General features: G+C 37.0%; 1 protein-coding gene across 6 annotated transcripts in view; it reads right to left on the reverse strand.

Moving 5' to 3' along the window:
* The window catches only part of LOC307140433 (uncharacterized protein), a 109,837-nt gene that overhangs the window by 68,293 nt on the left and 29,036 nt on the right, over positions 1-12,508 (reverse strand). For 3 of the 6 annotated variants that reach the window (XM_079839983.1, XM_079839985.1, XM_079839981.1), the window contains exons 4-6: positions 11,115-11,402; positions 7,133-7,316; positions 3,132-3,327 (exon numbers count right to left, since the gene is read on the reverse strand). In XM_079839983.1, the coding sequence (XP_079696109.1) occupies positions 3,132-3,327; positions 7,133-7,316; positions 11,115-11,402 (668 nt within the window). Of the gene's footprint in view, positions 1-3,122; positions 3,328-7,132; positions 7,317-11,114; positions 11,403-12,508 lie in introns of all 6 variants that reach the window. The other 3 variants (XM_079839984.1, XM_079839986.1, XM_079839982.1) reach the window with 1 other exon arrangement.

Consider the following 12,508-nt stretch of genomic DNA (forward strand, 5'->3'; position numbering starts at 1 on the left):
CAAATTAAAATTAACAATAATGTTTTTTATGAGTTGATCTTTTGTGATACACACATGTGGTTCAAACGTAATGTTTCCCTTGCATTTGCATTATTCTGTCTTTATCAATATATTATCATCATTATTCTTCACATTTACACATATTGGGCCTCATTTATCAATCTAACGTAGAAACGAGCGCAGATCTGGGCGTAGGAATGATCTTACAACAGGGTTCACGTGTAATTCGTGAAACATTCGTATGCTGCCAATCCCAATGTACGAATAATCGTACGTTGATAAATGTGGCGGCTGAAAACAATCGTCATTCACAGTTGAGAAGCCTCGCCCCTAGAGTTTACGACATGGAGAAATGTAACCCGGCCAAGAAGAGGAAATAATCTCATGAAAGAGAAATTGATCTTACTCCAAAAACACCCGTTTACCTCATTATTGCAAATAATTACATTCATTTATATGTATATTAAATACCGGTAGGCCTAAATAAAACTAAACATTTACATAAAATTATAAACACTATAGCCTAGACTATTTTCCCCTTACTCTACAACAAATCCTTTAAATTTACCAGTATTCAGAACAGAACAAGAATGAAAAATAAGTAGCTATAAATTATATATTAAACTATAAAATAAAACACAAATTAGGCTATAGTGGCATTCATTATTGGATAAACAACATACAAAAAATCAAGCCAAAATGAATTTATCCTTTATATCTCTCTCATTCGGCAATAATCCAAATATGTTTCCATATTTGCCACGTAACGTTTGGTTGCTAAATGATTTGTATTTCACTCATGTTCCAATATCTACGGAAAATAGCATCCTTCACATGCTTCACATGGTTGGTGCACTGGGCAGGTTGATTTTACAGCAGACCATTTAATTTGAGCAGTGTAACATTTATGTTTGGTTGACTGCATTTTAGTTTGATGACAAATGGCTGAAATGTCAAATTAGCAACGGCAGAATATATGATATGGTGTGTGTGTGCGCCACTGTGTGCGTGTGAGGCGCCCCCGCACGATCAATCAGTTGGATTTAATAAATATAGCCTTTAAAGAATAGAGCTTTACATAAACAAGTGCAGCCTATACTAGGCTATTTGTCATTTAGTTTTTATTTTGTTAATCTGTTAATTATTTAGCCTAAGTGAAATATATGTTTAGTTCCGTTTATTTCATTCATTTTATACTTCATTTCGGTTTCTCTCGGTTCAAAGAAGCGCTGCAGGTGTGTGATGCATGAGAATCCTCATGTTCTGTTTATGCTTTTATATTTGCGGATATAAATCTAAAGCCCTGAAAAAAAATGGGTCATAGACACCCATCTATTCTAATTAAATTGAATTTGACATAGCTAATGTTCAATTTAACAAGGCTAATGATCGATTGAGCTTTGGTTGTCGGTCAGGAAAATAATCTAAATTGACAAAATGCTCTCGTTACAATTCCCCGCCAGACTTGCTATGCTGCACGCAAGCTCACGCTAATTCAAAAACTTGCGTACACAAGCTGAGACCTGACGTGAGATTCGATCATAGCCCCCGCTCACGTCCATATTGAAAAATGCTAAGTTTTGCGTGGAAACAGCCGTACGCACAGTTTTCTGTTGTACATATATTTCATAAATGAGGCCCATTGTCCTCGTAATGCAGAATAATTGTGGTGATGTTCATTACAATAAAAAACTGAATATAGACGGTTTCAACGGCAACAACATAAACAAACATTACTGCGCATGCACGCTTTTGTGGCCCAAACTTAACTTTCGGTAGACGTCCGCAAAGAATCAACAACAACAGAGGCTGCGTTATCTTTCTAATGCGCTATCATCTTTCATCATAATTGGGCAGCATTATCTTAATTTACATGTTTTTATTGTTTCAGCATATTTATTATAAATAATCTCCCATTTCTGTCTGCAATATAGAGTGGGGGAAATGCCCCCCTTAAAGGGTTAGTTCACCCAGAAATGTAAATTCATACATTAATTACTCACCCTCATGTCAACCCCAACCCGTAAGACCGTAGAGAAGAAGAAAAATATCTTAAGTTGTGTTCCAAAGATGAACGAAGGTCTTACAGGTTTGGAACGACATGAGGGAGAGTAATAATGACAGAATAAAAATTTTTGGGTGAACTAACCCTTTAAAGACCGTGTAATGCCGTTTTAGTATAACTCACCTTCAATCATGCAATGCATCAGAATAACATGTTTCTTTGTTTCATAACATAAGATTAATGTTGGGAAAGTTAACTTGTAGATAAAGTAACGTTACCCTATTTGAGAATGATTGTATATGAATGCATCACAAAAAATCCCATACTCTATGGGCACTGCCATTAATAGAGGACAAAGCGAAAGTTGTTTTGCACTCCGTGATAAAGGCACATTTAAATATTTTGCGGGAAACATAAATCCGATCAGTTATCCAGATGGCGACCACTTTATGAACAAATGTAAACTTGCTGTGTCCTGATTGACTTGCCAAGTGTAAACGCAGCCAGAATAAGTGACCTCTAGAGTAGATTATTTCTGATAACAAGCAAAATAAATAACAAGCAAATTACATTAGACGCTGCTCTCCTATGACTGGATATTTAAGATATAGCATTTAAGGCTTTTTGATGAGTCGCACACACCGTTTTTGCACTGGTGTCATATTCTCTCTGCTTGATCGTTAATATTTATATCATGTTATCCAAGAATAGTACGTAAAAAATGTGTTTCTACTGAGTAGTGCGCCATACTATACCCTTGCCAGACCGATAAACAAACACAGACCAGAAGTTAACTTCGGGCCAGGCGCGTAACCGTGGCAACGCGCGTGCATTCGATGAAACCGTCTATACCAGGGTTATTCAAATCTTGCCCTGGAGGGCCAATGCGCTGCAGAGTTTAGCTCCAACCCTAATCAAACACACCTGAACATGCTAATCAATGTCTTCAGGTTCATTAAAAAATCACAGGTAGGTGAGTTTGATCAGGGTTGGAGCTAAACTCTGCAGCGCAAGATTTGAATAACCCTGGTCTATACAGTAGAACTGAAAAGACAAAGAAAAGGAGAGAGAGAAACATCTAGACATGGAAGATTTGCCCACATATGAAAAAACTGACCTGACTCACCTTCCCCCGACAATGGCAAAGGATCAGCCTGCACAGAGCCAGGATGTCGGCCTGCAGGCTGGGTGATGCACCGCCCGGCTCGGTGCCCACAGAGAGGGTGTAGGTGTTCAGAGAGGGGTGGTGCTGTACCACACGACTGCCCGAGGAGGAGATCAGTCTGAGCGTCTCAAAGCCATTGTCTGTATTTAAATCCTCCCTAAATCAAAACAAGCCCTCGGATGAACAGGATATGCCCAGACAGTTTGATTTCAACTTCAAACAAAATGCTGTCATATAACAACTCAATATAATTAAAAGTTCTTATGGAGGTACTGCTTTGATTTATTCGTTCAAGCGGCAGTGGAGGATGATTCAAATACACAAAACTAGTTATTATGCAGCTAAATGCATATGTTCTACTCTTTTGCCAACTCGAGAGTGTTAATAATGAGAGGTAATGGTTAAAATCTGGGCCTGGAGCATTGACTAATGCTAGGTGGAGTGATTTTTGTCATCGAGTCAACAGGAAAACAACTGTCACTGCTCCCTGAAGCAGCAAGCTTAAGATGAAAGAACAATACCCAATTAGATGGCTTTAATGTCTCAGCAATGAGATTAAAAGGAGAGCTAATGGAGATTTCCTGCTCCTCAGATGTTTCTTTAGTGGAAAAAAAGCCTCAACTAAATGTTAAAGAGGTCTCGTACTATATTCAGTATTTACCAAAATACAAATCTCAGCACATAAAAGTTAGAGATTGTTATAAATTCAAAATTTTTTATAGAATTCTTCCAAATACAAATGATCTGAGCTATGATAGCCACATTAAAATGTTATTAATTTTGACAACTTTTCTAATGATCATTTCTAATGATTTCTAAAACAGCTACGGTATATTATTAGCACTGATATACTATTATAGTTTTTATTTTTATATTTTCACATGTAAATTTTACCTTGTTTTAGTAATTTTGCTGTGTTTTTTTGTCATCCTTATTAGTTTTTGTTTATTTTTCATTTTATTAATTGTATTGCAATTTTAATAGTTATAGTTATTTTAGTACTTCAAATTAAACTAAATTAAAATGAAAAATGTGTTCAAATAGCTAAAATGTGTTTACTTTTTTATATTCCATAAAAAATAAATATATTTCAGTAAAAATTTTCATTTTATTTCAAAAGACAATATTTTTATATTAATATTACCCTGCAGCTTCATCAATAAAATATAAATGTCAAAAAAAGTTTACTCTGGGCTGTACAATCAACAGCGCACCCAAAAAGTGAAGCCTTCAATAAGCATAGAGTTACTGATGATGACAATTTTGTTGATTTCTAGAATGAACAACACTGTGGTATCAAATAGTCAGTGAACTTAAGTGAATCTAACCATAATAAATCAAAGTAACAGTTCACTTAGAATACAAAAACTCAAGTATTTGACTATTTAACTCACAGTGTGAGGACAATTGACCTATGGGTAAGCCCCTTCCATCGAACGCAGATGAGCCAATGGCAGTTGAGTATCAGTCACGCTGGGACCGGAACTCGGACATCTTTAGGTTTCAGCACCATAGAGAAACATTGGAAAATCCGAAGCTCTCATCGGTTTGATGGTGTTTATGCTACAAAAATGATAAACTTCGTGCCTGAGGTACTGTAACACTGATTCCAGGGATCCTGAGAGGATTTTCTGGTTGTCATACTCTCATTAAGTTACTATTAAAGTTAGTAATTCCCTGCTAACGTACAAACTGACTAACTATAACTAACTGTTCTCATGCAACGGTGCAGGTCAGAAACACGAAGGTCTACATTTCAATGCATCTCTCCATATTAAACTGATTAAAGGGGTCATAGAATGACATTTTTGTACAAGTTAATATGATTCTTTAGTGTCTAAATGAAAAGTTTGTAATATACTTTAATTAAAAATTCTCATTAGTATTGTAAGAAAACACTCAATTTACCTGGTCAAAACCAGCTTAGTTTTCAGCAAGTCATTTCAGTGTATGTGACTTTAAATGATAATGAGCTTTGCTCACCCCGCCCCCTCTGCTCTGTGGGGCGTTCGGTTCGACCCGACACAACACCACAACGCAGGTGGAGTGTTGCCTTGACAACATTTGAGGGTATATTTTCGAGAAATAATGGCAACGGGAGTCTCTGAGGACACATCTGAGCAACCTTATCATTTTGAACCGGAGTCGGACCAGGAACAGATGACGAACCCATCGAAGTTCGAACAGGACGTATCTGAATGGTTGGTTAACGTCAAGTCACTTTGATCTATCTTTGTACTGGCAGAGTAGTGTACGTTAGTTGCTATGTGTTTACTGATGTATATGTTAGTTCATTGACAGATTGATGTTATGTTATAAGATTTTTTTTTTACATTACTTCTTAATCAGTAACAGACACCGTTATAAACCATGTACAAAAGTAAGCTTAGTGTAGTGTTACCACGTTAACTTTATCACCCGAGTACACAGTTTGTAATAACAAACATAACGCGTTGTTCATTATAAATGTGGGATTATGAATTATATTGAGAACGTCATACACAGAAAGCATGCCGTAATGTAACTTACCCTGTAAACTTTAGCCTCATTCATCATGAAGCGTGCAAGCGATTTGCAAAGATTAATATAAAGGTTAATAAAACGTTACACTCACATCTTCCTGAGGTGCAGCAGGAACACGATCCTTTTTTCAAGAGCAGCTTATTAGCAAAACCTGCTTTATACTGACGCTCGTTTATAAAGCAGTCTGCTGAGAAATGATTCGCGCAAACATTGACGTTGATCGGGGAGAATATTCCCTTCTAAAACAAAACTCAGCAGCAACTTCAGCGGTTCGGATTTAGGAACATCAAAATGACTGCTGTGTTCGTTATTACACCCAACAACACAACATCACAATCGCTTAGACGCCATTCTGCTGCAGCGTATCAACAATGGCGGACTGATGACAGCTCGCTCAGGGCGGGTCTGTGTTGAAACGCTGCTGTCAATCAACAATCTTAGGAGGGGCGTACACCGTGTAACGTCACACGATCAGACGGCTCGATTTGAGACAGGGGAAAATATATAAGGAGATTAAAAAAAAACACTGGATGTATTTTTATCATTATAGGATGGTTGTGTACAGGCACTGCCAACACACATTTCCGTATAATCAACTTGTAAAAGTGCATGTACCATTCTATGACCCCTTTAAATGTGAATTTATGTAATCTTACCCTGCGGTACATGAACAGTGTTGATCCTGGATGTTATCATCTGCGATCGTAACAAGAGGCTTCTCCCGTTTGCATTGAGATCTGTAAACCATCGCTTCCAAATTAATCTCTCACCATATTTATTTTATTTCTGTGAGTTTAGATATGTTTAAAGGTCTGCATTATCTGCATTGTCTTATAAGGAGGACTCCTATTTTGATGGGTGTTATAGTCTACGGGTAGTAAAGGGAGAGCTCGCACGCAGTTTATCGGAGTTGTTTTGCAGATACAAAGTTCACCAGTTATTAACTGCACCCCCGAAAAGCATAAGGTCTGTGTATATGTTTGTTTACTGTGAGTGTTTTTGTGTAATTTGCTGTGTATGTTAATGGTAATGCCACGCAGAGAGGGCTAGAGAGAGTTTGTGAATGAGACGTTAATGCGCACTTATGCTTTGTTTGTTTGTTCAGCTCTCACAATGATTTTTTTTGAGTGAAAAACGATGTAATAAACTTCATAAACCATCAGTAAAGTTCGGCCATCATTCGGACGGGGTATATACTACATTCTGTGTCCAAAAACATCTTGGGATAAGGTTTTCACACTGACAGCTGTACATTGTAAGATACAGCAACTCTGTTTGTTTGTCCGAGTTAGCAACAGTAACTAAGGGGGGCGGGGCTTACCGATAGGTCAATTATTCAACAGTAGATTGGTGCCCACTGAGTTCCTATTCACTGCTATTTCTCCATCAGTACAGATTTATGTTGTTTTCATGTGAATGTATGTAACTGCATTACTCACTGGCTGAAGAGCTCCAGTAATGCCGTGTGTCCTCGGCTCTCAGCGATGACCACCGGTGTGGCTCCCTGTTTGTTACACAGGTTGAGGGCCTCTCGGGCCCCTGGCTGCTTGAGGAGAAATCTGGACACTTTGAGGAGCCCACGACGGGCTGCAAAGTGTAGAAGGGTCTCTTGAGGTTCCAGACCTGAAACGCAGAAACAAGAGAGAGAGAATTCAGAGAGAAAAATGGATGAAAATAAACCAGACCAGGATCAGTGTTTGTATTTTCAATACATATCAAAAGCATATCAATAATAATCAATAACTTTATTTGAAACGTCTTGACACACACACACACACACACTTTACTTGAATTTCTAACTTCGAAACGATATCTGAAAAATACTGATATTCGATACCATTTTTGATACCACAGGCCAGGGAAAACAGTATTATGGATATTTTTATTATTATCGCTTTTTTTAATAATTTGGGTAATTTTGTTTAAATATGTTACGCAGCACAAGGAGGCTTTATTTGAAACTTTGAACTAAAAGTACACCGTCAGAACAAAATAAGAACAAATAAACGAATTGCAAACGATTGCACATATAAATACAAACTAAATAAACATGCCTGTAAACTTTAAAGGGATAGTTCAGTAGTAGTTTAGCCAAAAATTAAAAAGTTGTCATTACTCACCCTCATGATGGTGAACTATCCCTTTAAGTATTTCAGGTGGGTCTGACAGTAGTATTCGGATAAGAAATACTACAGAAATTTAAAAAAGTAATCAAATTTATAAAATAACACTAGACAGTCGCCATTGTAAAAAATAAATACAGATTAATGCTTACAATTAAAGTTACAAAAGATATTCAGTCAAGATCAGTGAGTGGTTTTCTCTTTGTCTTTTGTTTTCTGATTAATGACAGACAGCAGCAAGTTTATTAGGCTGCTGTCGCTTTAAAGGCACACTGAAGTGCCTTGAAGCAAGCAGCATTATTCAGTGTGTTGACGTAATTTCCCCGGCTGCAGCTGTTAGCAGCTCCTCCCCTTTTTTGAAACAGCCAATAGCGTTCCGTTATTACCACAGTTTGACTAGAGCCTTTCTGGGTTTTTTTAAAGCCAGTTTCCTCCGAATCTAACCGTTTATCATCATAATCTCCTCCATATCTCTTTAAAATACAGCATTCTGTGCAGCATTTAAATGGGTCCGATATGTTTTGTTGTCTGCGCCGACTCGCGCATATGATCCGCGCTGCGCTCGTGTCAGTAGTCAACGGCTCTGGTCCAGACTATGTGTGTGTGCTGCAAACCCAGACTTCATTCGCCTCAACTGAAAGCATATTCACACTGTCTGAATTGTTTCCTATCGCATATATAGTGCGCTATGTGCCGTTCACCATGTAGAAAATAGTAAATGCGTGAAAAACGGACAGTTTTCAGATGCAGTTCGGGGTCTATTTATAATGCAGGGGGCGGGACTTCAGATTCTAGAGTGCATGTGATTGGACAGAAGATTTGATGAGAAGGTGAAGTCTGCGATGATGTCATCAAAATCTGTGATTCGTTTTAACGGAAGTGAGAGACTGTAAGTTTTGAATGATTATATCTCCTAAATGCTAATTTTGTCATTGTTTTGGAACACACCGCCTTATTCATAACCTTAAGGCTAAGATAATCATACTAAAAGCTAAAAAACTTTATTTTGATTTCAGTGGGCCTTTAAGAGCATATGCACAGATCGAATATACTGTTACACAACATGTGTTTTCGGAAATATTTACATTCCAAAACTGACTGCTTAACTGAATACTTTCCAAAACGGGCATTTTGACATCATTTTGTATATATTTGACTGTTTAAGTGCAATAAACCACGAAAAGAGAGCTCAATTTGGTACTCTTGAGCTGTTTGAGAGGTGGCTTTAAAATTAAAATAAAATAAAAATAAATAAAAAAATTAAAAATATGTAAAATAAAAAATAAAAAAATTTATTTAAAAAAATAATAATAAAAATATATTAAATACTACAATAAAATACATAAAATAAATGTAAATAAATAAAAAAAATATTTATAAAATATAAAATACAAAAATTAAATAGAATATATAAAACGAAATAGAATCAAAACCAAAGTGATGTTTATTACAGATAAAAGCATAATAAAAACCCACCAGACTAAGTTCACGTAAGACAAGGACTTAATACTGTGATTGAGCAGAGAAGAAGAACCAGATGCCAGTTAATTAAATATTAACTGTGCAAAAAACAATGCCAGTTAATTAAATATTTAAAAAGATCTGGCAGCTGTAATTAACGTCAAACTCTAACTGACCTGTCAACCATCATGTGACCGCCGTGAACTCAAAGGAACTCTTCTGATTACTTGGAACCTGATCTGGAATGTCATTTAGGGATGTTTATTTGGCTGCAGATAAGTGCTCTAGAATAGCGTCCAGTACATTCTCTTCTACACTCCTGGACAAAAAAAATGGGCCAAGCCCAAAATGGCGAAACACTAAGCTTTTAATTGTCTTAACCACAAATTATTGGTCAGGAAATTATCCGAATTTAAGCAAATGCACTACTTAAAAAGCCATTGTTGTCTCAGAAAAACATCAAAAGACAGAATTAAGTTTTTGGCAGAATATAGGAAGTTGTGTGTGGAGTGATGAATCACAATGAAACATGAGTTACATTGGTGAGAAATATAATAATAAATGCATCTCAACCACATTTAAGCATGCAGGAAGAGGTGTCATTGTGTGTGGAGCCTTTTTAGCTGGTGGTACTGGTGAGCTACTTCACTGTGAAAAGTCATTTAATGCTTTGGAGTACAGGAAAATATTGCAGAATGAAAAGTTGTTATCTAAAGAGGAATGAGACAACAAGACAACGCTCCAGCCCAGATTGCAAAAACAACCAAGAAGTGGCTTGAGACAACCAAGAAGTGGCACAGGGTTCATGTTTTGGCCTGGTCAGAGTCCATATTTGAACCCTATAAGTGAATATTTGGTCTCACATTAAAGGGGCTATATGCAACTTTTTCCCCAAAATAAACGTAACAATAGCCTTTTTATGTTACCATTTATGACTCAAACATCTCCTGATGAGCATACTGACACCTTGTCCGCTCACAGTGGGTGCACCTATAAGCCTGTATCCTATTTTTCCTATTTTCTGGCGGGTCGTCTTTTCCCGCGCTGTCTGCGGATGTGACGTCACCACCACTGCGAGAGCGAGCAGAAAAAGAGAGCAGTTCTGTTTTTTGGCCACAGGTGTCAGTCGCGAGTTAAAATTTCAGAAAAACGCATATAGCCCCTTTAAACTCAAACGAACTGGGAGACATTTTTCAACTACTCATGAACTGTTTGAAGCCATTGGAACAACGCTGACTCCTGTAAAAAAAAAAAAGCTTTAACCAGTGATTTGTGACTTAAATGTCTAAAACCATTAAAAGAAACCCCCAAAAAATAACTAGAAAAAATTAACGAAAATGGAAATAAAAAAGTCATAGGCAAAGAATAACTTAAAATACCTCCAAAAAACATGACACAAGCTCTCCAAAACTTAGAAGTTTATATTTGTATATTATAGTACATAATATAATATACAAGTTTATATTAAACTTAATATAAGTGTCAGTAAATAGTTTTTTATTTTTTATTTTATTGATTGTGTAGAATGTGGAAAATCAAGAATATTCTGATGAACTACACTAATGCTTAGACGCCCTCTACAGGATCAACCACATTATAACTACTGTTGATAAGAGTCCTCCCAGCTGATAATCTATGATAATCTCCTATTGGATGATGTACACAAATGTCACAACAAATGAAACTACAAACTAGAACAAGTTATTGACTACTTGCCTTACTAACTCATAATCTTTGCTCATAGTGTATCAGACGATATTACTTCATGGATTGAACCTACAACCTTTTGATTACGAGCCAAAAATCTAACAACTAGCCTCCATTAAGCTACACTCACGTGTCTTATTCCCCAGCAGGCTCCAGCCAGGGGGCAGCGTGAGATGTCTGAGGGCCAGGGACAGATTCTGGTCCAGCTTTTCGCACTCCTGCAGGGGGATCTGATGCTCGTCCAGTAGTAGAGCCTCTTCCAGTATGTCCGTCTGCCCCACCGCGCTCACCAGGAACTGGGCCATGTCGAAGGCTAGGTCCTGCATGAAGTGCAGGTGCTCGGTGGCCAGAGTATGAACGCAACCGTCCGGTCCCACTGAGCACAGGGTGACCAGCACTGATTCACAGCAGTTATGAGCTGCACAGAGAGGGAAAGATCATGACAGCACAGTCAGACATGTTTAAGGCAAATAATTAATGTTGATGACTACTTAAAGATAAAATAACCCAACATAGTGATATGTGTATCCCAATGGTTGGGTTAAAAAAAATAACCCAACGTTTTTTTACTGTGTAATAATGTGAAATGTCAAAAGGAAATGGAGGGGGGAAAAGCACAGAAAAAAAAAACTGTCATTATCAAACATGAGTAATTTAGCTGACCTGTGCAAAAACAAATTAAAGAATAAAAGAAAATAATGAAAAGAAAAGAAAATATATAAAAGAAAACACACAATAAAATAAAATATAAAAACAAAATAATAATAATACAAATATATAATAATTTAAAGCTACACTGTGTGATATTTTCCACCATCTAGTGGTGAAAATGTATATGACCATCCAGTGAATTTTAGTTTCTTTTCCTCTCAATTCCGATTTCGTTTTAACTCCTACGGTGGCCGATTTAGTCCAAGATTAACATGGCTTCCAGTTCGACCTCGTCCAAATTCGACACGGTGCCATCGAGTGTTAAAGAGCACCTATTATGGCATTTAAAATGTTCCAAATATTGTTTTAGAAGTCCCCAACAACAGTTTTGCATGCATGCAATGACAAAAAAGACTTTAGTTTTCTTATACTATGCATTTACTTTTACCTGTTTTGACAGCGATTCTCAAATGATTCCTTTAGTGATTCACTTTTCAAAACCCCGCCTTTACGTGAAGCTAATCTGCGTTGATTGGTCCGATGACCCAGTCAGTTGTGATTGGTATAGTCTGTGCAGATATTTTCGGAAACGGAACGCCCATCAAAGTCTTATAGTGAAAGTAATTTGTTAATATGTGTCAGGAGTTATGAATATGAAAACCGCGTCGGTACCGTTTGATTGTAATATGAGCCTCAACTGATCTCATTCATAAAAAAACTCCTCTATTCTCCTCACGAAGACTCGCGACAAATCAACATCCCTCAGGGCTTTTAGTTCAAAAGTGTGCAGATGAGGATAAATATTGATAGATTCTCATATGTCTGTGTCAAATTTCTAAACAGAGGAGTATTTTTTATTCAATACTTCCTCAA

This window comes from Gobio gobio (genome assembly GCF_949357685.1).
Source record: "Gobio gobio genome assembly, chromosome: 2".
In the NCBI taxonomy this organism is placed as follows: domain Eukaryota; kingdom Metazoa; phylum Chordata; class Actinopteri; order Cypriniformes; family Gobionidae; genus Gobio; species Gobio gobio.